Source organism: Lodderomyces elongisporus, chromosome 1 (genome assembly GCF_030384665.1).
Source record: "Lodderomyces elongisporus chromosome 1, complete sequence".
Lineage (NCBI taxonomy): Eukaryota > Fungi > Ascomycota > Pichiomycetes > Serinales > Debaryomycetaceae > Lodderomyces > Lodderomyces elongisporus.
The window spans coordinates 26843-54831 of NC_083673.1; the positions used below are offsets into that span (position 1 = coordinate 26843).

The window sequence follows — 27989 nt, forward strand, 5'->3', positions numbered from 1 at the left end:
AAGGTTAATTTTTCTTTTTTTTAAGGTAGTTTTCCTGTTTTCAATTGCTGCTGCTATTACTCTTGCTCTCGTGGGCTACTTGTTTACTTGTTTGTCAAAGCAATAGAATCAATAAAAGTTAAGTTATGCTAGTGTGTCTCTAGTGACAAAACTGCAAAAAAAAAAAAAAGCTTGTTGTTTCGTGTGTTGATGCGTGTGTGTGTATGTAAAGATGTAGAAGTGGGGAAGGAGGGGGGAAGACAAGACAACGGAAAGGTTCTGGAAGACAATAGCTCCTGCAGAAGCTAAATTGGATACAAGAATTCTAAAGACAGTAAAAGTAAAGTAAAGAAAATTGAAGAAAAGTGAAGAAAAAGAAAAAGAAAACAAAAACCAAAATGCTTAGTCTAATCTGTAACAAATTGCGCTTTGATCGAGACCATTGGATAGCAATCAGTGGTGGACAAAAGAAAAAAAAAAAACAACTATTGTCTTTTAAAATGGCCAAACTTTAACCTTGAAATTACTGTGAGATGCCAAAGAAACAAAGAAACAAAGTAACAAAGTAACTAAAATGAAAAAAAAAAGAGGATAAATGGACTTGAGTATGGTTTAGGTTAAATCACAAAACTGTCACTTTTTTTATATTCTTCAAGTCTGGTTTCAGCTTTAGTAAACACAAGATAGTTGTATCAGCTTTCTCGACATATTAAAAACAAATTGCCTTTTTATAACAAGTTGAATAGGCTAAAACTTCTTTTTTGCAAATCGACTTAAAGGAAGAAATAAAAAGATCATCACGTCAAAGTATTTGACACTGCAAATGCTGTTTTTAACAATGTGAATGCTTGAATCAGTTTTAATTTAAAACTTTTTTTTTGTTGGTAATCAATCTTTGTATATTTAGTCTGGATTCCGGGTATTGGTCCGCGTAGATGCTGAAAGTGTTAAAGCAAAAAAAAACCCAAAAAAAATTTGAGCAAAAAATGTATTAGTTTCTTTTCCTTCTTCTTCTTCGAGTTCAAGTTCGAGTTCGAGTTTTGAATCGAAATCAACAATAATGTGTCTAAATAATTGCATTTAGTTTCATCTAGTTTAAATTGTGGGTTATGATATCAGACTATTTCCCAACTTTGCTGTATCTGGAAAAAGAAAAAAAGAAATATTAGGAGGCAAAGAGAGTAGATTGAACCTATAAGGCAAACTGATGAAAATGTCTTCCATTCATGTTTCTTATTATCTGTGTGGAAAGAGATGTCTTCTGGCCAGCAAATCGGTGTAAGTACCCATGTGCGTGTGGGTTTCAGCTGTTACAAGTTGATCAGTCTCTGCAGTTTGCCAATACGGCGTTGAATGAAAAATTCTTAGACTAATACGTTTTCCTGCCAAGCTAATGCTCTGACACACACTTTTTTTTTTGATCAAACATATACCAAATGTATTCATATATCCACATAGTCACTCACAATAACTCATAAACTCTTGCAAACATACCTACACAATATCATTTGTCAGGCATCGGCAAGAAAAGCGTGTGTGCATGTGTGTGTGTGTGTGTGTGTGTGTGTGTGTGTGTGTGTGTGTGTGTTTATGTTTACGTGCAAATGTTGAATTTGAGATCATGGGAGTTTACCAACAGAAAAATCATAAAAAAAGAGCATAACGTATAGCGTATGTTCAGTCTTGTTTGTTGAGTATTAAGAAAAGTACAATAATAACCATTACTGGGCTACAAGTCTCCTAATACGATACTCTTGGATGACTTTTAAGAGTTTGATTTTTGCTTTTTTTTTTCTTACTTTTCAGTCCTTTAGTATTTGCTAGCCAAATACTTTTAAGCAAGCACATGGTAGAAAATGATGAATAATAATGTATTTTTTTGTTTGGTTTTCTGTCCTATACAATTAGGCGAATAACTATCGAGCACCGTTTATTATTATCACCTGTTCTCCTTTAATCGCAGTAAAATGGAGGTTTCGCTTCCTTTTGGTTGAAAAAAATAAAAAAATAAAAAATAAAAAATAAAAAATAAAAAATAAAAAATAAAAATTAAAAAGGACAATGTCACAGGAGAGTAATGCACCAGAGGCTATATATCAATCACAACTCGCCAGTGTTGAAGTATGAACTTTTTTTTGCATCCTGTTGGGTCCTGAATGTTTAGGAATTGGGTTTCCGGTCTCTAGATTGAAAAAAAAAATTGATAACCAATGAACTAAACATCTGCCCGTTATCTCAATTCTCATTAGACTTACTCCTATAGACTTGTTATAGTTTACCAGATTTTTTGTTTCATTCTCTCACTCTCATTCTCTCTCTCTCTCTCTCTTTTCTTAACGTCGGATAATCGTTTAAACCAGTAAAGGAGGCAGCAATATGCTCAAAGAGAAAGCCAAGATGAATGAATTGATACTCCTTGCTTATTCTAAAGCTCTAACTTCTTCTTTATTATTACTTGCTAAAGTTTAAGATATAATAATACTAATAAAGAATAAATAAACAAAGAAAGCAGAATAATTTGAGGATGATGAAATGAAATATTCAAATTATTTTTTTTTTCTGGCCATAATATTATACTAGAAACCAAAGTAAGCATATCCAGCACTACAACTAGCACATAGAAGCATATACATAAACATACGTGTTCTGTTCCTTCTTTTCTCCTTTTCCTTCTTTTCCTTCCTTTCCTTCTTTGTTCCTTTTCCTTTTCCTTTTCCTTCTTTTTTTGAAGCTGTATGAACTGTTTTATTATACTTTGAGTTTTGAAAGAGACGTTTTTGTTCGATTGCATCATGTTGCATCAAAGTACATTTATCCAATTCTGACATGACAAACCTACTTTTGCCCGAACAAAAAAAAACCATTTAGTATTGGAAAGAATGAAAACTTTACTTTAGATAAACCATGGAATGTAACTTAAGCCTAAATGTATACCTGACACTTTACTTTAAAGTATAAAACTATTGCAATGCACTTGGATCTATTCTTCTGTCTAAAGGCAAAGAAAACAAATGACAGAATAAGCTTAGTCTAGAGCAAACGAAGTAACAGGGGTATTTCCATTTCAATAGCTTTTCTTTGCTAAACCCAGGTGGGGCTGATACAAGCTAAAGCAAGTTAAACATAAAAGAAAAGATACAAGCAAAAAAAAAAAGGTAAAGATAAAATCAATAGTAATTATAATAATAGATAAGTAAACTTGGTATTTCAAACATTACGGTACGGAGTAAAGTTTCAAAATGAAGAAAAAAAAAAAAAAGGAGAAGAAAAAAGTTGAAGGAAAGTTGTTTTTCTAAGTATAAAGACAAGCACGGCGGTCGATTCAAACACAGTTTTATCATTGCTCTTGGTAAATTCAAAACTCCTCTTTTCTTCTTTTCTGTTTGTCATTGGCTATAATAGATAGCTTTGTAATGATTGATAATGTTGTTGTTGTTGTGACGACTGATATCTCCGTGATTTTATACACAGCGCTAAATTCCTACAATTCTAACTTTGGACCTTGCAATTTAAGTATATTTCCTCTTCCCCAGCTCCCTCTCTTTATAACCATCTCTTGGAATATGTATGTACCATTATAGGCATTGAACGGAGATATAACAAAATACCACATGATTGTGGTCCTCCATGTGAACTTATTGTTTATCTTTTATACTTCACAATCCTTAACCAAACATTTTGGTGGTTTCTACGTTTCCAACTCTGTCTATGTGTTTTTATTTCTTCATCTTTTATATGTATTCAGCCACGAGATAAGCTTATTCCATGCATCATCGCTTATAAAACCTATTCTTTATTTAATCATCACCAATTACGCTACCACTTTAGAGAAAAAATTGCAGATACAAAAATATATACTTATGTACATCTTATATCAGTGTCGTAGCCACACAAGGCTTTAAGGTGCTAGTACTTGACAAGCATTATAACAAAGGCTTTGATGCAATGTAATGCTTGAAAATAGTGAAAGGTAAATAAACAAGGTGTACGACTTGAAAACGTCGTGCTGTATAGAGGGCCCCATTTTTACCTGATTCCTCTATTCTTTTTTCTATGTATTTTTATTTTTTGACTTTGTTTTGAACAAAAATTGTGTTGAAACAAAATATAGGTGCAGACCCAATTTGTAGACACAGACACGACCCAAAAGTGTGAAAACAGGAATGGCCCCACAGGAACTGACATACATATCGAATAATACCGTTATCACGATATATCAATCATTCCTTTTTATTCTCTCGTATAATTTAAATAAAGAAGAGAAACCACTATTGCAATTCAAGGCTATTTTGCTATTTTGTAAACATTCTAAACAGAAACATGTTTTTTAAATAGTTTAGCAAATGCTTAATTATCAGCAAGAAATTAAATCTAGAGATGGACCAAAGATAAATAGAAAAATGAAACAACAAATTAGATTGCAAAATTTTACCCAAAGATTGCGTAGAAACCACGTATACCAAACATCTCTTTCTTCTTTATAGTATGTTTCCACTTCTGTTTCCACCTTTTCACCTTTTCTTTTGCAGATAATAAATATTATGGCAAGGGCCAAAAATAGAACATATCCTAGACAATAACAAAACCACATCTAGCATAACAAATGATTACCAGTAGTTAATCAATTCCTTCTTCTACATCTTCTTCCTTAAAGTGAAATGAGATGAACGGAATAAATTTTAGAAGCAAGTAAAGAACAAAGAACAGAAACAAAACAGAGACAAAACAGAAACAATGTTTTTTGTTTTCTTTTGAGCCGTATAGTAACAAATGCCTCTTCCATCGCATTGATATAAAACACATTGCAAACCGTTATGAAACTCCTATTGGTTCCTGTACCCTTTTGCAAAAAAACAACAAAAGGATAAAGAACAAAACGGAAGAAAAGAAAAACGCCGTGGATGATGAATAAGCGAAGTTATAAAAATTAGAAAAGGGGAAGAAGCTCCTGGGCTATTGTATGACCATCTCTTCTTTCACATTCTACTTGTCTATTGTTTGTGAGTGCAAGTGTGAATCTTTATACATTTTGTGTTTGTGTTTGTGTTTGTATTTGTGTTTGGTAGTTGAAATAAATAAATAAATAAATAAATAAATAAAATATTGCTATTTTTAAAACAAAACATTTTGACTGAGAAGGAGAGGAAGGGGATCTTCTCGTAAAGCCCCCCCTTCGAATCTTCTCCAGAGCCAAAAAAAAATATTCATACATACATTCCTACACTAACAAAACCCCCATCATTGAAACAGACAAAATTAAATAAATTAGAGACCCTTTTATTCTTGATCCTAATTAAAGAATATCAACAACAACAACAACAACAACAACTACTACTACTACTGCTACTACAAAGACTTTCGAGGGCACCATTATAAATACGGCTGATACATCCCACCCACTTGCCATCTATATTCCTTTTATTTTTTTGTCAAATCATTACTAAATCAGTTTCACTAAATTATCACCACCCTTTATTTTTTTGTTGCCACTTCCCCCCCCCCCCCCACCCCCCTTTCTTTTTTCCTTTTCTTCATTCATTCCTTCCTGAATTATTATTATTACTGTTCCTATTCTATCATAAGATTATTTATTCTCAAATTTAATTTCTTTTTCATCTTTTTTTTATTTTTAACCTTTCACAATGAATGAAGAAAGCCCTGTTTATTATGGCCGCACAGTCAACAAAGTATACAATCAAGAATTTATAATCGACCGCCGATTCAAAATCATCAAGGAACTAGGCCACGGAGCTTACGGTATAGTGTGCTCTGCTAAATACGATGACGGATCAACAGACTCTTCAACAGCCTCGGCTAGCAGCGCAGGTGATGGCAGCAACTTGTCATCTTCTGCAGATGGCTCCTACGTCGCCATAAAAAAGATCACCAATATCTTTAGCAAAAAAATCCTATGCAAACGAGCATTGCGAGAAATTAAACTCCTACAATTCTTTAGAGGCCACAAGAACATCACTTGCTTGTATGACTTGGACATTATCCCTAACCCATTAACAGGAGAGTTTAATGAAATTTACGTTTACGAGGAATTGATGGAATGCGATATGCACCAGATCATCAGATCGGGACAACCATTAACAGATCTGCACTATCAATCATTCATCTACCAGATCTTGTGTGGACTCAAATATATACACTCGGCCGATGTGCTACACAGGGACTTGAAGCCGGGTAACTTATTGGTGAATGCCGATTGCGAGTTAAAAATCGGTGATTTCGGTCTTGCAAGAGGGTTTTCTGAAGACCCTGAACAGAATCAAGGATTCATGACAGAGTATGTTGCTACACGGTGGTATAGAGCACCCGAGATTATGTTGAGCTTTAGCAATTACACCAAGGCAATCGATGTATGGTCAGTAGGATGTATACTCGCCGAGCTTTTGGGCGGTAAGCCATTGTTTAGAGGCAAAGACTATGTCGACCAGTTGAATCAAATATTGATGATTTTGGGTACACCTCCAGAAGATACTTTGGTCAAAATTGGTTCACAAAGGGCACAGAATTATGTGCGCTCGTTGCCATACATGAAAAAGATTAGCTATTCACAATTGTTTCCTAATGCCAACCCACTAGCCCTCGATTTATTGGAAAAAATGTTAACCCTAGACCCACATGAAAGAATAAGTGTTAATGATGCACTAAACCACAAGTACCTCGAAATATGGCACGATCCAAGAGATGAACCCGAGTGTCAAATCAAGTTTGATTTCAAGAGTTTTGAAACATTTGAAGAATTGGACGATATGAAACAATTAATAATGGAGGAAGTCAAAGGCTTTAGGGAATTTGTACGGAAACCAATTGAAGAACAACAACAAATCCAATTGCAATATCAAATGAAACAAAAACAGCGACAAGAAGAGGAAAGAAAACAATCTCAACGATTTAGAAACCAAGAAACGCAACCTTCCTATAGTAATGTTTCAATCGATGTTAATAACTCGAACCAGTCGAGGGGAAGAGATGGTTATGAACAAGCAGAGAGACGAGAGGAAGATGCATACCCTAGACCACAGGAATTGACTGACTTTTCATTCTCCAACTTAGAACTGGCTGGTATTGCCAGTGGTGGTAGTGGTAGTGGTCTTGGTAGTGGTATCGGGGGTATTAATCATCATCAAAATCATTCCAATCTCAATAACAATCAATATGACCTGCGTATGCATGACGAATACGACCAAGGAGATTTCGAGTTCAATCCTTCGGTATTGGGTGCAGACTACTACAAGTTAGAAGAAGATCTCGGGTTTGGTCTTGATGGAAATACTCTTGACTTTAATTAGCGTAGAATAGAACGAAGAAAAACAATACAAAATCAAAAACAAAAACAAAAACAAAAAAAAAAAGCATCAAAGCATTTTTTTATCTAGACTTGGATTTTGAAACTTTTGAAATACCTTTATTCTTTGTACTCTTGTATTTTTGATTCTATTTCTTTCTTCTTCTCTTTCTCTCTTTCTCCTTCCCTCTTTCTCCTTCCCTCTTTTCTCTTTTCCTCTATTCTATTCTATACAATGCTATACCGAAAGATATCGCCGTTTTTGCAAAAACAAAACAATGCGTTCTGATCTACTTCAACACTATCAATTTTACCATTGGGGATAAGACTTGACAAATCAATCGTAACCAAGGGGATACCGATGGTAGGTACCAACTTATCATTTACTATGGGTGCAATGATTGTGCCATATTGTTGATGGTACCGCTGTGGGTTCTTTCTATTTCGAAGATTTTGCAATTTTCTATATAATGCAACAATATCTTCCGTTTGTTGTTGCAGGTCTTTCTCTTGCTGCTGCTGTTCGCCATTGCTCAATACGCTGTTCAAATTCATGTTTTGAACTGATAAAAGGTTGGTAAGCGATGGATTTTTGAAGATCGGATCTTCCGACTTGTTTCTTCGATGAGATGATCTAGGGTGTCGAATAGGGCTGGGACTATGTGCGATAATTGTAGTTGTTCCTCCTCCAGCTGTTGTCGTTGCTGTTAAAGACGTTGTGGCCATTGGTGAGGCACCTGGTCTCCGTTCATGGATAGATCTACGCGGCTCTCTTCCTCGTTGGTTAGAAATTTGATTACTTGTAGTGGGCTTTTTTATCTTTGGTATAGCTTTATGGTCAAATTCCCAAAGTATAATTCTCCCATCGTTGCCACAACTCAATATTCTATATGTCCCTAATGGTGATGCGCATTGCTCTGTGCAAAACCTTAGAGACTTTATAGAGCTAGTGTGGGCTTTGAAACGACACACAATTTGCATACTCTTGATCATTGGTGGAAACAGTTCAGTAACTTCAGAAGCAAGAGCAGCTCCAGCATCTGATTGACGACGGTAGCCACTGCTAATAGTACCACTTCTAGATCGTCCACTTGATGGACGGTTCTTGTTTTTGTAAACTCCATCGACATTATAGTATGCCAACTTGAACAATTCAATCAAGTCACCTTTGCCCAGCATGCAAAAGAACTTGTAGTCTGGACTAAATGCAACATCTGTAACACTAGTATTGAAGTATGTAGAGATTATATCGGTAATTATTGTGTGATCAGATACAATTCTCTCAGTATCGTCGTAACCATACGAAAACATCAAATCTAGGAATTTGACAAACCCATCTGCAGAAGCAAATGCAATAATATGCGGCTGGTTACTGGGTTCACCTTCTCCTCCTTTTGCAACTTTATCTCTTGTTGCTCTTCCAGCCGCTTTATTTTGTATCTCCAACGTCGAGGTAATGGCTGTGATTGGATGATGGCTGAGTTTGAAATGGAAAAGAATAGTTGCAGTTTGCTTTTGCAGTGCTGGTGCACTCAAATCGGTCACTTTGAAAAATATACCGTGTGTATCCCTAATTACAACACTCCTATCTTTTTTGACGCACAATGTTGAGTCGTTAGAGCCAAGGGGATTTATAATAACCGCTTCTCCATTAGAATACCCAGCAACAATCAAAAAGTCATACTGCGGATGACATATCACACTGAGGGACGATACACATATAACTTCAAGTGCTCCTGCAATATTATTGAGTCCCAAATCGAATTTCCTAAATTTTGCAGTTCGCGGTTCAATAACCACAATGTTTCCCGACAGTAATCCAATAACAATGATGGGTTCCTTGTGTAGCACAAAAGCATGCATCGATGTTATAATAGTCGACTCGTCAAACTGAAGTCGAAGGAGTGGAACTTCAACAGAAGTTTCAGCAACATTTCCTGACATATCCACCTGCTTGTAATGCTTTGTATTAGCATACTTGGACTCTTTGTCCAACCCCAATACATTCAAGACATTAACATGCGATGTTATAACGAGTTTTTGACATCGATCAAAGACATCCTTATTGTATGCTAAAACCCGTATATCCAGACTATTGTGAATATCCTGAAAGCCAGGGAACTTGTCACAAACAACCCCCCTTGAAACAGATTCAGCAGTGGCAAATGGGTTGTTGGACAGGAATTTAATATTTTGTAACTCTAATACTTGAGTGATGGACCCTGGATTCATGGATACGTTTCGGAAAGGGTCCTGTAATAAAGGGTTGATATTTGCACCAATGTGTATATTTCCCTCCTGAACTCTATCGCATGTCTTGATTCTTTTTTTAAACTCCTCTACAACATGAAGTGGCAATGACACATAAGTATTTGATTCAACTTTGGCCAAAGGTGGACGAGCGATATTCAAATATGTCAGGTCCAACTCCAAATTTGTTGACGTTATATGTCCCTTGCTGTTATGGTTCAATGGCCAATTGATCTTACTGGATGCTGCTGGAATCGAAAACAGCTGTAGTGAATGATGAATGTTTTCCTCAAGGTCAGTATATCCAGGACACACTGAAGTAAGAAACGGTGCCACATTTGTTAATGGGTTAGCAGTCATTTTCAAAGTGAGAACCAAAAATAAAAAGTGGGAAACTTAATTCAATTGTATGAAAATGTGTAAGCTCTATCAGTTCTGCTTCGTTTGCTCAATCTGCATTCACAAGTGTCTTTTATTTTTTTTTCTGAAATCCTTTTCGTTTTTTGATTTTCTTTACCAAACCCCTTCTAATATAGTCTAATTATATCTCAAGCAAACGATTTTTTCTTTTCTTTTTTTTTGCGTAAAGTGTGTTGTTCTCCACTTTGATGAAATTGTTACCCCAATTGGTTATGGTTCACTTGTGTATGAATATACCAACGGTTATCTGAAAAGCTCCGCTTCCAGTCCAGTTTTGTGCCATTTGTGCACCACAATAGAAACCGAGAAATGAAAAATCACATAGAAAAAAAAAAAATTTGAAAAACCTCAATTTTTTTTTTCCTCCTCCCCCTTCATCAACAAAACCTAGACAAGCCTTGAGTTGAGAAAAAAAAAGGAAAAGGAAAAGAAAAAGGACAACCAAAACCAAAAGGAAAACCTAAAACCTTGAATTTTCAATAAAGGATCAAGACAGAATATTCGTGTATTCCAGAACCTGCTTTCCACAAATACCACTATACACAGATCATTAAATAAAAGTTTATCAATGCTATCGCGGATTTTTTCAAGACAAATACTGATGCCTCTTAGGCCATGTGCTCAGCGTCCAGTAGCATCTTCTTTGCTCATGAACAGATTTAATTCAACATCAAATAATAATGAAACTTTCCAAAACGATTCTCAGCGTCCAGCTAGTACACAGGGAACTGGAAACAAAAACAATCTTAGCAAAGAGCAAACCTTGGACTCAAACGATTCTATAGCCAAGAAGGAGATTGACATTGACGAGCTTTTGAGGAGTTCCATTCCTGATTTTGCTTTTGAAAAGGCCAATACTGATGATATTCTCCTAGATGTCGAGGCAGATCCAAGATTAGTTGCTAAGCGTATGAGAGTCAACGACCACAATGCAGGAAGAATAGTAGATCTCAAGTTCAACAATATCTCGCAAGGTTTAGCAATGAACAGAAGACTCGTGAAGGAAAATAAGATTAGATACTTGGCTAAAGTACAAAAGAGATTTATCCGTCCAGGAAAGTACAAGGGTCAATTGAGAAGAGAATGGTGGAGAAGACATTTCAAGAGTGGGTTCAGGGATATGCTTAGCCAAGTCAATGATGCTAGAAGAAGAGGCTACTAATCTGGGCACGAAGTTGTAAATAGTGTTTACTTGTGTATGCACATGTGTGTATATACACTTATATATACATACATATATGTATGTATAAATATATGTATATAATTATATATAATTATATGTGTGTGTCAACATGTCTTAGTTTTTAATCTGATAAACAATTTTTGTATAATGAACCTGGTGTTTTACTTTCTTATATATTTTTATTCCAAATCAAGTCGTCACAACTATGCATCTTCTGTGTTGATGAAACTTTTGAGTTGGTTATTGTTTCGTTTCAATTGTCCTTTAATACGGACCATAATTTTCCTTTGTATACTGATGGATGCGAAAAATGCTTATCTCTCTCTTTCTCTCTCATATATTTTCTCACTCACTTCCACCCACATGTCTGACTTCTCCACTTTTCACAATATATAAAATGTTCACCTAGTTAATCTTTAAACCATCTCACACCTCATCTCACATCTCACATCTCACAGTTCACCTTACACTTCCCTTTAAAACTACCAACCTAACTGGTTATCACTACAATTAACAACTATATAATTTACATCTCAGAAAACAAGAGGATTATTGCATGTCCGCCAAGCCACTGACAAATGGAGGAGGACTTCCAGCGATAACTGGTGATATTGATCCCAACCATGCGATCCACATCTTTCCACAGCTGCTTCAACCGTTGCGTTCCAGTATCCTTTCATATGGTGCTTCGTTGGCCTCAACATTGGTAGGGTACCCAATGGATACGGTTAAGGTGCGAATGCAAACACATAAACATTTTACAAGTTACTTTGACTGCTTTTCGAAAACATACCATAGAGAAGGTTTAAAGGGGTTTTTCAGAGGAGTATGGGCTCCATTGATATCCACTTCATTTTCCAAATCAATGAGCGTTTCAATATTTACATGGACAAAGCCACATGTCTACGAATCATTATTTGGAAAATGGATAGAAGATGATCAAAGGAATCCTCTATGGAGAAATGTCCCCGTGTGCTTTCTATCAGGGCTCGTGGCCGGTGGATGCGTTTCTATATTTGCATGTCCGTTTGAATTTATGAAGGTTTTTGCACAATTGGAAAAATTGGTTCAAAACAAGGTCATCTCAAGTGCAGAGGCAGCAAAACTAAAGTCGGCATCCAAGTTGCGAGATATGTCTACTTTAAGGATTGTACGCACAATTGTAAAACATGGTGGATGGACTAGTCTATACTCGGGGTTTCCACAACATTTTCTTCGAGACTCGCTCTCGTCAGGTTTGTACTATACATTCTACGAGACAATGAAATACTCAATTAATGCAGCAATGGACTCGACTTCGACCATGACAAAATCATTATCAGTATTAATTGCCGGTGGACTTTCCGGGGTCTTTAGCTGGATAATGATTTTCCCTGTTGACACGGCAAAATCATTAGTGCAAAAGGATGCAGTTGACAAGATTGTGCGCAAGAGGTTTGGACTTGGAAGCGGGCTGCTAAAGCTTGCGAATTTGTCTTCGCAGCAAAAATCATTTTACAGGGGGTTGGGTGTATCGATTGCAAGATCTTTTGTCACCAATCTGGTATTCTTTGGTGTATACGAATTGGGAATGACGTATTTAGCATAGACATAGGTAACACTTTCTTTTTTTTTTCTTCTGTCTATTGTGTTTTTTGTCTTTTGTCTTTTGTCTTTTGTCTTTTGTCTTTTGGCTTTCTCTTCTTTTCTATATATATCTTTTCCACTAATTTACACTTTATTCTCTGCATTTTTGCAAATTATATATATTATTAGAGAGTACTTATTTATTTATTAATTCATTTATTTATTAATTCATTTATTTAATAATTGATTAATTGATTAATTGATTAATTTGCTTCACAGCTACCTTTCCCTTGATCTTCCTCGCTCTTCTTCATTGGCAGAAGTAAGTGCCGGTGATGCAGTGTCAGAAGCTTTTCTCTTTTTATGTCTATTTTGTTCAATTGGCCCAGCCAACTCTTGAAGCGTTCGTTTTAGAGGTGATTTTGATCTTGTTCGCGAAGCGGGATGATCAACTTGCAATTGCTCCTCCTGTTGCGAGCTTGACCGTCTCAGACTTTGATGTGACAAAGAAGGAGAAGCTGGTGATGATACGGGAGCTGGCGATTGGCTGTCTAAGCCGTAAACATGTCCATTACGTAGCCTTCTAATAGGTTCGACTGGCTCTATGTCAGAAGCCAATAGGCCATACAAGTTACGACGATGATGATGTTGTTGCTGTTGTTGGTTATGATGACCAGAAGAAGTAGAAAGACGAGCGTGAGGAGTTTTCTTTGAAGGACTTCCCACTACGTTAGTAGTTTTTTGAACAGATTGTGAGGGTAAGGATTTCCTTGCAAGTCGAGTGGACTTTGGCTCCTGTTTAATTGACAGCAACTCGATATTTTCCATTTCAAAACCTGGCTTTGTTAATGCAACTTCTGACCCATCTTTAACAGATTTTGTATCATTTTCTACACTTGAAGATTCAGAATCACTAGATTTCAAATGCTTCTTTTCATCATTTCCATCACTATTCAAATGCGTTTGTGTGATTATTTGAAGTGCAGCTTGGGTCTCTGGGGCCTCAAAATTGTAAAGTGCTTTCTTCAATAACAAATGAGCATGCTTTCTATTCCGTCTCCTTCTTCTTGAGGGTCTCTTGTATTCAATCTCAACAACAGGAGTTTCTTTGCTTATTTGTAATTCTATTGAAGGTATACTCTGCCACATTTTGGACATTAATTTCTTTGATGAGGCATATTGAGTGCCAACGGATTGGTAAGTTGAAGCAACATAATTTTTCCCATGGTATAAGTAATCTCTTGTACTTTGCGAGATATTACTAACATGTGTAAACGCATTATAAATAGGCTTTACTAATTTACTTTCCTTTTTAAAGTCCACTTCACCCTTTGATGCGACATCATTGACCAGCGGTTCCAATTTTTCCTGGTCAACTTCCTCAAATAAATCATTGTCCTTCTCCATATTCTCTGTGTTTGTGTCTTCTTGTTCCTGTTCTTCTTGTTTCTGTTCTTCTTGTTTATCTTCTTCTACTGATATTTGTTTATCACTTTCAATTTGTTCCCCAGGTTTCCCTTCCGCATATTTTAAACCATCTTCACAAATCAAAGCTGGTAAAGCATGCTCTACTGGCAATTCTGACTCTTCAAAATTGGCTTCGTATTTGGAGGCAATACCCTCAAAGCTCTTTTCTACAATGTCATTTGTCGCTTTATCAAACTGTTCATAAGATTCTGGTAAAGCTAAAGCATTTTCAACTTTAGGGTCGTTTTTATTGATTTCGTCGACACTTGCAGATGTTTGATTTGAAACAGCAATTTCATTATCAATTTTATTATCAATTTCATTTGAAAATTCCTCTTTTGAAGCCAGTCCTTCTACTTTTGGCTTAACTGAGTCTTTACTTTCTGCTCTTTGAATAGTTTCCATTTCAAGTGGAGGTTCTGTATGATCTTCACTTACATTGAGGACATCTATTGCCATTCTATCATCAGATCCACTTTCATCAGTTGTTTGTATTGCAGCTTGCTCAGGTTCTTTCGATTCTGAGTTTACGACATCCAAATGAGAGTCCTCTGACATTATTGAAGAGTTGCAGCTACTGCTGCTGTTATTCTCCTCTTCGCTCAACGGATCCAAAACTGGTGCCAGAATCGATTGTGAAAGCACTTTCAAGTTACTATTTTCCAATTCAAAATTAAAAGGCTCCTCAGCAGCAGACTCTGCGTCTTCATTGGTTTCTGCAACCTCAATATCAGTTACCAAGTTCGGTTCTTCACTTTCAGTTGCTTCATTCAACTTCGAATTGCCAAAATCTTTTTGCACATCTTCACTTATTGTTGGATAAACTTGATTCATAGAATGATCATCGATGTTATCAATATCAATATCGATACCATTTTTGTTATCTTTTTCGATGCTACTGTTATCATCATTGCACACTTTACTAGTATCAATTGGTACTGGGGTACTACTCTTCAAAATGTCCTGCTTGTTGGAATCAGCAATAGACTCAGACAATGATCTTGAGTCATTTTGAGAAGTCTCAAATGCTTGAATTGTAACATCCGAATTTGTACTTGCATCTGACTCGATATTTTCCGTCGTCTCATTATCGTCAGTTTCGGGCTTAAACACTTTAGAATCTTCATTCTCCATAGTGATATCGGCATCCCGGTTTTGGTTATCGTCACTGGCTAAAGAGTCAAGTGTCATCGTATCGTAATCACTTTCATCAACAACATCAATAACATCATTATCATGTTTATCAAAACTATCTGAATCTCCTTCTATATCTTCTTTATCGTAACCATTAACTTCAACATCTAAAAGTTCAGGAGCAGGTATGGCCTCTACTTCAACTCTACTTTCATCTTCCAATTCTGAGGACTGGTTTTCGGAAATCATTAAAGATGTGTCCTGATCCAGCTCCATCTCCTGTTCAATGTTCAGGTCAGAATCGATTGGTTCAAGTATAGGCTTTACAATCTGCTCGTGAGCTGATAGTATTTCAAAGAAATTCAAGGTTTGTTTTCCTTCAGTTTGTTTCTCTTCAGTTTGTTTTCCTTCAGTTTCATTCTTGGTTTTATGTTCTTCATCATTTTCATCCCAGGAAATTCCCAAGCTCCGCTCCAAATCATCTACTGCTTCAATTTTGATATTGTATTTCTTCTCAGCCTCTTTCAATTTCTTCAATGTCGTAACTGGTTCTTCAGGGGTAATTGATCTGAAAATTGGTGCAGGTGGTAATTCACTCTCGGATTGAGGAGTAGACGTAGAATCTGAATAACTGTCATTTTGTTTCAATTCGCTTTCGTCCATCTTGATTTCTGTTGTTTGTGGTAAAGTTTGTGTAAACAGTATAAAGTCTTTAATAACAGGGAGATTGTAATAATCACTCTTGGCAGATTCAAATTGACTTTCATCGGCCAATGATGCATCAGAGTGATTATCATCTCGGTCTCGGGGTTTCAATGGCTTGTTCAACTCATGTGCATAAAATGCTTCTGGTAGTGGTGCAAAATTTGCGCCAAAATTATTGCCATCTTGCATTTCTTCAAGTGGTTCAACTTTTTCTTTATCCCCAAGCTTTATTCCCCCCTGTTCCCCTCCTTCTTGCTCGTCTTCTTTAAAAGTATGCTTGAAAGAAGTTGGATTATCTGTAAATTCAGAGTCTGCCATATAACCAGATTGTTGATTTGAATCATGAAATCGTCGCAGGATTTTTGATGTACTTTCGGGAAATGTGGACACCAAGTGCGAGTTATATACACCCTCTGCCTTGTTTGCTTCTTGATCTTCATCTTCATCTTCCTCTTCCTTTTCCAGGTCAGCATAGTCTTCTTCTTGGGAATCAATGTAATTTGAATTGTTATGCGTAGTTTCGTTTTTTTGATCAAAGAAAAGTGGCACCGGGTACTTTACCTCAATTTCCGATGTAGATGGTTGAAAATGTTCTGAATTTTCAAATTTAACAGGTTGTTCTGGTTTTGTGGTATATTCTACTTTATTCAAAGCTTCTCCCTCGGCGTCGTTATTTCCACCTGTTGCATTGCCTGTATCATGATGGGATTGAGATTGAGTGGTGAATTTATTTGTATCGCTAGCATTTTCCTGCTCTCTGCTGGTTTCTTCGATTTCAATTTCAGATTCGCTTCTAGTGCCACTGTCTTCTTCGCCAATTTCTTCAATTTCGTCCTCGTCTTCATCAACTTCTTCATCTACATCTTTGCCTATATTATCATCATCATCGTATTCATGTAAAGGTTGAATAGGATACTCACTCCTATACTGAAGATTCCATGCTGGCTGCTCTGAATACCTTAATTTCAATTGCTCACCATGGTTTGCATATGGATCATGCATCAGTTGATATCTCAATTCGTCTTGTTTCCTAACCGTTTGATTAAAGTTCTGATTAAGTTTATCATAATCACCGGCTGACGGATCTTTAATCAATTCTTGGAGCTCTTGAGAAGATGCTGGTTTTGAGTCGCATCCTGTGTGCTGTTCATTTGGACTATATTGGTATAGATTGGATTCAAAGAGGTTTGCTGATGGATTATAAAAAGAAGCAGCCTGATTGAGATTCTCGTGTTCTGTATTATGGGCTCCAATTGCATAGCTAGCCAAATTCTGAGCAAACAAATTGGAATTATTAGGACCGAGTCCGTCATAAGGGTTGATGGCACTATTTCTTTCTTGTTCATCATCACCATCCTCTTCATCCTCTTCATCTTCTTCATCTTCTCCTTCTTCTTCATCTTCTTCATCCATTTCATCCTCTTCTTCGTCCATTTCGTCTTCTCCTTCATCTTCATCTTCTTCGTCCATTTCATCCTCTTCTTCTTCTTCTGGCTCTTCATCCTCGTATTCATCCATGTCTAGATCGACAACTTCATCATCATCTTCGTCTTCACTTTCACATTCGTGTTCATTTTCGTCGTCATGTTGATAGCTCTTTGTATAGGTTGAGTTTACATGGTTGTAAGGTGGATTAACTTCATCGGTCTTTTCAATTTTAGACTGTACTGATTCAGGCTGGTCTTCTTCCTCGCTGTCCAGATCACTTATACTGATGATTTCAATGTCACTATCTTCGGCAGATTGATTCAGTTCCTCCTGCTTAACATTATCCAGATACTCTTCTTCTGCTACTTCCTCCTCTTGTTCGTCCTCATCACTCTCATCACTCTCATCATCCTCATATTCTACTTGCTCTTGTTCTTGTTTCTCTTTTCCTATTTCATTCAGGCCCTCGGTTTCAACTTGTTGTTGTTGTTGTAATAACCTCCCCAAATTGACTATTTCCCCTTCAAACGTCACTTTTCTCATCTTATCTTTTTGCAATTGCGCTTTCCTTTCCATTTGGTGTTTTTCTCTCAAGGCAGTCATCTCTTGCTCCTGGTGCGAGATTAAGCTTCTATATCGATTTTGAAGTTTATTGATCCTGTTTATTACTTCATCGGCATTTGGTGTTGAAGGATTCACCCCTGAACTCATCTCTCGATGTGACTGCCTAAATATTCTAGTGTAGCTGGTATCATTTCTGCTGCTGGTGATGCTATTGTTTACTCTTCCATTGATGAATGATGACGATACTGACGCTGGTGATGTTTGGGGTACAAAACCTTTGGCAAAACTGGTGTTGCCATTCTGTTTCTTATTCAGTTGATCATTATTTGCTGTTCGACTCTGCAGCAACTTGCTATTTAAAAAAGGGTTCTTATAACTCATTTAAAAAGTAACCAATTCAAGGGTAGACAAAAACGTAGATGTAGTGACTAGCTAAATGTAGTTGCTTGGTTCTTGCAATGCAATGAGATATTTATCAATGGTATCAATAATGAGAAAATTTAAAAAATTAAAAAAAATTAATCAAATAAATCAATAAATTTATAATAACAACAGGAATAGTAACAATACCAATAGTGGTTGTTTTTGAAAAGCAAAAGAATTAATCATTTTGATAATTAGCCGCGTAAATGCAAAGCCAAACAAAAAAAAAAAATCGTTTGAAAATTAGAACAAAAAAAAAGAACATCACGTGAATTACCCCATTTGTCTCAGTTCTTTATGCGACATTAATTTGAGACAATAAGTTTGAGATGTAGCCAAATTAGTATTTTGCAAAGTTGTACAAGTTCAAATATAATTCCAATCAAGAGCTCGATATGGCACATTGAAACCTGAGGCCAGAACCATATTAGTTTTTGGTATTATTCTTTTTTTGAATAATCCATTTAAATTTTGAGTGATTGCACTTAGAGCTGTGTTCTAGTTTACATATTAGGCTTCATATAAATGATCAAACAAAAGCTTGCCTATTCTGCAACCAATTGTGTTTCAGACCTATTGTCCCATAATTCATTTTACAAAATTCATCTATCTTCTTTATAACACTGAAAATTCTTAATCAAATATATTATAAAGAAAACAGAAACATAAAATCAGTGATCAAGGGTCCAATATCATTGCATGAAGCATCTGATCTACTGGAAAGAAAAGTAAAGCTGCAAAAGAAATAAACAAACTTAAAAAAATAATGAAAACTTAGAAAAGACTACACTTATCTAAAAGAATATCCCTGCTGCTTTATACAAGCCTCGCTACTGACATAAGAATATTATTTTATTTTTGGTTCTTCATTCCTTTTTCTGTGGTGTATTTAGACGAAACTACATTCGCTAAAGTTGTGACTCTTTGATTATCTTATTATTTTTTTCCCCAATCCTATGAAAGTTTGGAACAGAACCAATTGGTATCTCATCACCATAATTTGCATTCCACACAAATGCTTGCGATTTGAAAAAAAAAAGAAAACAATTTTTGCAGGTAATGGAGTTTATGCAATTTCAAAAAAAGAAGAAAGTTTCAAACGCAGTTTAGAATAAACAATTCTAGTGAAATTCATACATAATTTTTTTTTTCTTTTTTGGTTTTCCAATTTCAAATTCAACGTATTGTTTGTCCGAGTTTCATGTTGTCGATCGACGTGAGTTATGAGTTATGAGTTGGGTTAGCAATATCGAATTTCACGCACGTCAAAAAGAAAGAAAGAAAGAAACAAAGGAAACTACAAATTCAATTGGTTTGTTGCGAAATTGTGGTCAATATCTTTTTTTGATAAGCTGTTTCTTGCACATTTTCGTTCGAGTAGGTTTATCTAAGGACGGTAAGAATGATAGGGAATAAAAGGAGTCTATAAAAAGAGAAAAAGGTTGCAATGCGGAAATATGCGGCTGGCTAAAAGCAGAAGATAAGCAGAAAGAAGGAGAAAGAGATAGAGAAATAGAGAGACGGGGACAGGGAACTTGTGGATTGTGTCTAGACCCAGAACTCTTGACTAATTCGTCAACCTTTACCATCGGAAAGGGCAAAAAACGAAACACCACTACCACCAACAACAACAATAATAATAATAGTGAAATAATACAAAGAAAACAAGGATGGTATAATCACGCCTCAGAATCTGTATCTGCACAGACCAAAAAGTAAAAAAAAAAAAGAAAAAGTATCCTGTACCTACATCCCAAAGTGAGTTAATATTAGTAACTTGTTTGTCTTCTCTAATTTCAACCTCAATTCTATTTTTAGATGAATCATCAGCAACCCTCCTCTGCTTGTTTTTTTTTACTGAATAGAAGGATGAGTATGAACTAACCTGAAACGACTAATTCAAAGGTCTCAACCCTCATAACCAACAGAAAAAAGAAAAAAAAAAGAATCGTTCTTCTTCGTTTCAAGTTTCTGTCGTCTTGTTGTTCTGTAGTTTTGTAGTTTTGTAGTTGTTTTTCCTTTTTCATTTCTGTTGTTTCGTCTTAAAATTCTTGAAAATTTGAGAATTTTCCTTCTTCTTTTGTGTCTGCCTCTGTCTGCCTCTACCTCTTTGTGTGTGTGTGTTGAGTACAAAGTCATGTGCACATTTCCGTAAAGAATTTTTTTTTTACGTACATTTGCTCTCGCCACTAACACCGCCCACCTCTACGACCTACTTGAAATTATTTAAAAGTACTGAAAAGAAAGAAACAAAACATGAAATATGGACCATGCACAAAGGCGACTTGTCCCAGACATCGTAACAAAAGGAAATTTACTGGACAAGAGAGAAAAGGAAACAAAGAAAACAAAGCAAAAGTGAAAAAGTGAAAAAGTAAAAAAGAAAAATTGTTGCCACCACATAGTTTTAAAAGAATCTGGATGACAAACAAAAGACAACAGAAGAGGAAGCAAAAGATTGAAACGTATGTTTGAGCATCACTTGGACTGCAGATTCTTAAGATTGTAATTGTCAGTATGTTCATCTTTTTTCCTCTAATACCCTCCTCCGCCGCTTCCCCCTTTGACCATTTAGCGATTCTTGCTCTTTTTCTTTTTTTTCTAATCTCTGTCCGGATTGCTTATTCACAGTGAATTACGAAGCACCAGCCAATTAATTTTTCTTTTTTGCTCTTTTTTCTCTCTTTTTGTAAAATAAGTAAAAAAGAAGGAAAAAAAGAAAGAGAGAGGAGGGGGAGGGGAGGGGGATCGAAATCTCAGTATGATCGACAATGCATTCAATAAGATTTCTCAATAAAGTAATTGGAATCCGCCGCAAGAGTCGAATTTTTTGGGAAGGAAAAAACCAAATTGAATTTTGGAATTTCTTTTCTTTCTTTTAGTTTTGATTAATTTTGATTTATTCTTCAACATATATACAGTTATGTACCAAAACTTTTAACAATTCAATTGAGAGTATACATCACATATGTGGATTGAAGGCTTGGGTTCGATATTCAAAAGAAGCAGGTGAAAAAGAAGGAGGAGGAGGAGAAACACACATGCTATTTTACACATTAATGAAATTCTTATTCTGCAATTTAGCAATATAGAGCATGCGTCTCTACAGCCACATTCATAGACATAATAGGAAAATAAAATAGAACAAAGAAACAAAGAAACAAAGAAACAAAGAAAGAAGTGTGCGTAAGAGTGTGCACAAACGCATAGTCCAGTATGGGAATTACCGGAAGTGCTCAAGTCTCTTGCCTAAATTACGAATTCCAATACAAAAAAAGAAAAGAGAAAAACCTTCACTCAATCTCATAGTTTTCAATTGTGCCTATTATCATCGTTCTAATTCTCCTTGTCTTTGTTCTTCTATTTTCTATTTACATTGTTTCTCTATGAACAATAAAAGTTGCTCTTTTGTCCTCTCAGCACAGCCTATTGTTGTACACCTGAGTTTAAACATTACATGAAATGGTGATTATGTAATTGCTTTATTGTAATGTTTATCTTTGTTTTTTGTTTCTAATTTATTCATTTGTTCCGGTTCTTCTAAGAAACTCCATACCCTGTGCTCCATCTATAACCTTTTGGATCATATTCCATACCCATACTTTGGATAAAAACACTCCCTAATTTACCATTACATCCCACCAAGTCCTCCTTTCTCAAAGAATTGAAGAAACAAAAACAGAGAAAACAGATCATACAAAAAAAAAACAAGTTGTAAAAATATAATTCCCCCCACCTCTCCCTGAAGGTGTCACAATAAATCCGTCTCGCCTTGCAAACACAAAAAACTTACCCATCCTCATCATCACTGTACAAGAGTTATACAAAGAAAGATAGAGGTACATATATAACTAGAAAACGCAGTTGAATTTTTTCAAAGGGGGCTCCTACATGCGTTCTATCATCAGGCAATAAAAAAAAGAGGAGAGATATCCAAAGTTCAATTGGTACTCTCTCCCTCTCTCTTTCCCATTCTTATTACCCTTTGTTCTTGTATTTAACTTTGTAGATGGTCATTCAAAACCAAAATGAAATGTAAACAAAGACAAAGAAAGGAAGAAAAGAAAAGAGTAAGAAGTAAACAATAGCTTTTATTGCATTATACTATATCCTTTGTAGCTCTTTGTTTCTCCCCCTTCTCCCCCTTCTCCTCCTCTTCCCATTTAACAATTATAGGTCTAGCTCAATTGAACATGACTATTATTCTATATTACTTCTCCACAAAGTTTGACTTTAAGGTTGGTATATCTCTTTTCTATTCAAGATTCTTTGGTTCTTGTCTCTTAGTTCCATGCGATGGCCAGCTGTTTGTCAAGCTTTTTCTTTTCTTTTCTTTTCTGTTTTATTTTATTTTAAAATGAACCAGCACTAGCAGTCTACTCAATACTGTAGATGAAACTTTCAACTTGGGTTTGTATTCCATCTTTTATTTTGCAGAAGGAAAGAAAAAAAGAAAAAAGAAAGAAAGAAAAAATGAAAAAGAGTACAAACTTTAATTACCTGCATTCCACCTTGGCCCTAATGTGCATGATGAAATTTCAGTAATGGTTAGGAACAATTGAGCAACGAACCAATACAGAATTTATAGAGAAAGAGAGTACTACAAATACAAATACAAATGCAAATACAAAACGAAGAACAAGATTGAATGTACAAGAGGCATTTAATACCAACTACATTTGCATTTGCACACCTCACCTTATTGATAAATGTGTTTACATGTTTTTGCATGTACTCGTACTTAAATCCAGAATAGTTACAATTTTTTTTCGTTCCCAATGGCATAAAAAAGAAAGAACCAAACAAAGTATCCAAACCACCACCTCTCCTACTCTTCCTTTCCTTCTTATTCCACTTCTTCTTTCTACTTCTTCTTTCATCCTTTAGGTTATTTCAGTTCTAACCAGAAATACAAAAAGAAAAAGAAATAAAAAAAATTAAAATAAAAAAAAACTCTTTGCAAAAAGGAAATGGTTGGAATATTCCTATTTAGTACCAATATGTACTAGTAAGTAGTATGAATCGCATACTATTTTGTAACGTAAAAGCCCATTGGCCCAGACCACTCAATATTTAAAACAGCACATCTCTCTTGTTTTGTATTCAACCGGCCGCTCCCCTTCTACCCCCTCCTCTTTAACTCCTTCCCCCGTTATAATACATAACCTGAAACTTAACAGTATAAATACCACATCCCATCCCCCTTTTTTCTCAAGAATAACTACTGATTATTATTTAGTATCCATTGACAATTTCAATTTCAATTACAATCTACTTAACTACCACTAGTCGTCCCACCTTCATAGTTGTCTCCCATCCCACTTTTTTTTTCTCTTTGTTTTTGCTCTCCCCACCCCCTAACACAAACACACACACACTCTCACACTCACACACACACTTTCGTTCGCATAAATAATAAATAAACTATGACAGCTGCTGGATCTATCGCTGAACCCACCCCAAACGAAATTGAGGCACAACGTCCCCTTTATGAACCAGAGTACGACGGAACAGTTACAAACAGTGACCTCAAGAACCACTTGATTGCTTTCTTGGGTGAATTCTTTGGTACTTTTATTTTCCTCTGGACCGCCTTTGTTATTGCCCAAATTGCAAATGAAGACCCAACTATTCCAGAACCAGGCCAAGGCTCGGACCCAATGCAACTCATTATGATTTCATTTGGTTTTGGTTTTGGTGTCATGATGGGTGTATTTATGTTTTTTAGAGTTTCCGGTGGTAATCTCAACCCCGCAGTCACTTTGACCTTGATGCTCGCACGTGCAGTGCCTCCAGTTCGTGGTGTAGTGATGTGGATTGCACAAATGATTGCCGGTATGGCTGCTGCTGGTGCCGCTTCTGCCATGACCCCAGGTGAAATCAAATTCACCAATGGCTTGGGCGGCGGTGCTTCAAGATCAAGAGGTGTGTTTTTAGAGGCGTTTGGTACCTTTATCTTGTGCTTTACCGTGTTGATGATGGCTGTTGAGAAGTCAAGAGCTACATTTATGGCCCCATTTGTTATTGGTATCTCGTTGATGTTGGGACACTTGATTTGTGTTTACTATACTGGTGCAGGCTTGAACCCAGCCAGATCATTTGGTCCATGTATCGCTGCTAAATCATTCCCAGACTACCACTGGATCTACTGGGTCGGACCTATTTTGGGTGCAGTCTTGGCATGGGGTGTTTGGAGATTGTTGACATTCTTGGGATACAAGTACTGTAACCCAGGCCAAGATTCTGACGAGTAAAGAAGCTTTTTCCTTTTTTGAACCAAGCAACAACAACAACAAGAACTGCAACTGCAACTGCAACTGCACTTAACGCTTAATATCACATATCGGTGAAGGAACAAGAGGCAGAAACAGAAAATAAAAAGGGGCAACAGCACGTCAATTTCAATTTAAGCATAATTCAAAACCATGTTGAATTGAAGCAAAAGTCAGACTGGTACAATCCCCGATGCCTTTATGGCGTTTTAATATCGTATAATATATATATTTAATAATAATAATAATACTAATAATTATAATAATACTAATATTAATAATATTAATAATCATAATCTAAACAATTTTGAAGCTAACAACATTATTGTGACTTTTCAAACCTCTAAACCTCTAGAATTTGAAAACATTTTAAAAGTTTATTTTTCTTTCACAGAATTTATCTCATTTCACAATATCAATAAAGTCCTCTAACTATACACTTATAGACAAACCAAAGCTAAAACAAACATACTAACAAACATTTATATATATATATATATATATATATACATGTATACATGGCATCTCGAGGCAATCTCACTTTGGATGCATATCGCTCATTGTGAACAATAAATCATCTTCATCCTCGTCGACATCCCTCTTTAACTTTCTAGATTTGCCCTGCAGCAAAGATTGTAATTCATCACAATCGTGATGGTCCTCGTGTTGAAAGAGATCATCTCCGCGTCTAAATAATGAGGTTGGAGTGGAGGATTTGTAGTCGTATGCTGAAGGACTCGTAGCTAAACCAGAAACAACCGTTGTTGGGCCACTCTTTATTGTTGGCATTACACTGCTGCTTCGATTGATACTACTGGTGGTAGCGATAGAGTGTATCGACGATAACTTGTTTGGTTGCATGGTAGCTTCTGCTACAACTTTGCTTGAGGTGGGTGCTAGTGTTGCAGGTAATGGTGCTGCCGAAGGTGCTGGCGACGCTGCAGTAGTTGATGCTGAAGCTGGTGATATGGATGATGGTATTGCGGAATTTACTGAATTCAATCTTGAAACAATCAATGGCTTATTAGGCTCATAGCTATTAGATCTCGACGAGCTATCTCTTCTCGAAGATATAATTATATTACCTGGGTCATATGAGCCGGGAGGTGACGTCAAGGAACTCTTGCGGCTGCTTTGTCTCGACTGCAAAATGATACTGGCATTGACACTATCGCTCACTTGCTGATGTCTACTTCTCAACAGTTGATATTTTTTCAATTCATATCGACTACCACTTGCATTTCCACTGCCGATACCGTCTTCGCCACTACCGCTACCACTGCCACTACCGATACCGATACCACTGCCACTGCCACTGCCAATACCACTGCTACTACCTATACCGAGACGGATATTGCTACCGCCACTTGTCTCATCTTCGGGAATAGACTTTATCCTACTCTCTGATTCATGCAAGTTTTGGCCACCAGAAATGACATTACCACTAGCACCACCAAGTTTGAGATCGGAGGTGCTATCAATCATCCTCACGAATTCACTGATATCATCATCTCCATATAACCCACTCAATGCAGCATCAACGCTATTGTTTCCATGTGCAAAATAATCAGATTGTGGTGTGTGCTGTCGAATACTAGTATTGCTAAAGCGTCTACTAGCTCTTGAGCCAAACGACGAGGAAAACCTTGGTGTATTATCAGCACTATCCGGACTAGCAAAATTGTCATCGTGCCCAATTGAAGAACTAATAGATCTAGGGAATGACGACCCATATGGGTTATTATTATTGATACTACTACTATTATTATTATTGTTGTTGTTGTTGTTGTTGTTGCTATTGCTGTGATTACTTCCAACAATTGGTATGTTTGAGGTTGAAGATGTGCTACCACGTGGGTTTCGTAAAAATGCAGCCAAGGATACATTGGAAATGGATTTGTTGCTGGTGGTTGATACTTTTCTTTCTAATGATATTGATTGAGGGGTAGTTTGTGGAATAGGTTGTGGTATGGGAACAGATTGTGGTTGTTGTGTATGTATTCCAGTACCTGTTGATGCAGTTGGTGTGCCTTGTCGTTGCTGGTGCTGTTGCTGTTGCTGTTGTTGTTGCTGGTGTTGTGGAGGAAGGGAAGGTGGAGGAGAGTTTCCAATTGACCCAATTTTGAAAGTGGTATTACGTGAAGAAGTCTTCTTTGGTGATGTCGACATCTCCTTATTCATTGACTGTAAAGAACTGGCAGTATCATTGCCACTCTTGTTACTGTTGTTGAAGTTGTTGTTATTATTATTATTATTACCTTTGTTATCCTTGAATGATGGTAGTGAAGTTGTTGGTGATACCAGGTACTTTTTTTTTGCATCTTCGTCGTATTTACTGAAATGATCAGACAAGAGTTCTTCCTGCTCTTGCAATGCAAAATCATAGTGTTTTCTATATGCAATTGAGATTTTGAGTAATCCCAAACTCGTTTGTATTGGTTTAAAACTCCTTTGAGTCATGTGTGGATCTTGTTCATCTGGTTGATTGTTATTGACTATGGGTTTGGATAAACCTATTCTTCCTTTGGAGCTTATGGGTTGATTACCATCTAGGATCTTATTGCCCAATGGCAATTTAGTTGATGCTCTCTTTTTAAATTTGTAAGCAGGTAGTAGTCTTGAGAATCCATAAATGGTACGAAATAATACAATTGCCTGTTTATACATTGATGGCAACTCATCTGCACCCAATTGGTTCTGGTTCTGGTTCTGGTTCTGTTGATTTTGTTGTTGCAAAGATTGGTCAAACTCAATCAACCATCTTTCCAACACAACTTCTTGTTTTTTGGTTTTTCCATTTGGTGACTTGACCACTGTCCATGGATGTTTTTCATCATCAAATAAAACTAAAGTTTGGTTTGCAGGTAATTGTCTCAAGTCCAAGTATGTTTCAATAATCATTGGTGGTAGTGCCCCCAAATCTGCAGACTTCCACAACTTTAAATCATCTTTGGACAGTATCAGTATCAGTGTAGATGGCATGTGTAAATTGAACCATTTGTTTATTCGAACGGTTGTTTCCTCGCTAGTAGTATTATCCGTGCCAGGAATGGTGGTGTTGGTGTTGGTATTGTCATGACTATACGGAATGGTGTGGATATCTCCATATGATGTACAATCAGAGCCCGTTCGCGAGTCCAAAATGATATTGGCAGCTTTAGTGAAAAAGTTGACCAACACTTGTGCTAACTTGGCATTTTGCTTTCTAGTCTGAGCATCAGCACTAGTATGGAGTTGTCCTTGTCCTTGTCCTTGTTCTTTGTAAGATAGCTGATCTGATGTCATTGGTTTGTGGCGCGTA

At 36.3% G+C, this 27989-nt stretch overlaps 7 protein-coding genes across 7 annotated transcripts; 4 read left to right on the forward strand and 3 right to left on the reverse strand. All coding sequences in view use genetic code 12, as the record gives it.

The window, feature by feature from the left end:
- Window positions 1-5621: 5621 nt before the first annotated feature.
- Window positions 5622-7280, forward strand: MKC1 (mitogen-activated serine/threonine-protein kinase; the record flags this gene model as incomplete). Its single annotated transcript, XM_001527432.2, has 1 exon — window positions 5622-7280. One exon carries the CDS (start codon window positions 5622-5624, stop codon window positions 7278-7280), a length of 1659 nt encoding a protein of 552 aa, XP_001527482.2.
- Window positions 7281-7504: 224 nt separating this feature from the next.
- PVL30_000009 (uncharacterized protein) lies at window positions 7505-9886 on the reverse strand (the record flags this gene model as incomplete). The annotated part of the gene is made up of 1 exon (XM_001527433.2): window positions 7505-9886. The coding sequence occupies one exon, from the start codon at window positions 9884-9886 to the stop codon at window positions 7505-7507; it is 2382 nt and encodes a 793-aa protein (XP_001527483.2).
- A 661-nt stretch (window positions 9887-10547) lies between these two features.
- On the forward strand, window positions 10548-11108 carry PVL30_000010 (uncharacterized protein; the record flags this gene model as incomplete). The annotated part of the gene is made up of 1 exon (XM_001527434.2): window positions 10548-11108. The coding sequence occupies one exon, from the start codon at window positions 10548-10550 to the stop codon at window positions 11106-11108; it is 561 nt and encodes a 186-aa protein (XP_001527484.2).
- A 577-nt stretch (window positions 11109-11685) lies between these two features.
- PVL30_000011 (uncharacterized protein) lies at window positions 11686-12717 on the forward strand (the record flags this gene model as incomplete). The annotated part of the gene is made up of 1 exon (XM_001527435.2): window positions 11686-12717. One exon carries the CDS (start codon window positions 11686-11688, stop codon window positions 12715-12717), a length of 1032 nt encoding a protein of 343 aa, XP_001527485.2.
- A 257-nt stretch (window positions 12718-12974) lies between these two features.
- On the reverse strand, window positions 12975-18374 carry PVL30_000012 (uncharacterized protein; the record flags this gene model as incomplete). The annotated part of the gene is made up of 1 exon (XM_001527436.2): window positions 12975-18374. One exon carries the CDS (start codon window positions 18372-18374, stop codon window positions 12975-12977), a length of 5400 nt encoding a protein of 1799 aa, XP_001527486.2.
- A 5468-nt stretch (window positions 18375-23842) lies between these two features.
- AQY1 (Aquaporin-1) lies at window positions 23843-24670 on the forward strand (the record flags this gene model as incomplete). The annotated part of the gene is made up of 1 exon (XM_001527437.1): window positions 23843-24670. One exon carries the CDS (start codon window positions 23843-23845, stop codon window positions 24668-24670), a length of 828 nt encoding a protein of 275 aa, XP_001527487.1.
- Window positions 24671-25225: 555 nt separating this feature from the next.
- On the reverse strand, window positions 25226-27973 carry ATG13 (autophagy protein 13; the record flags this gene model as incomplete). Its single annotated transcript, XM_001527439.2, has 1 exon — window positions 25226-27973. The coding sequence occupies one exon, from the start codon at window positions 27971-27973 to the stop codon at window positions 25226-25228; it is 2748 nt and encodes a 915-aa protein (XP_001527489.2).
- Between the last annotated feature and the right edge of the window lie 16 nt (window positions 27974-27989).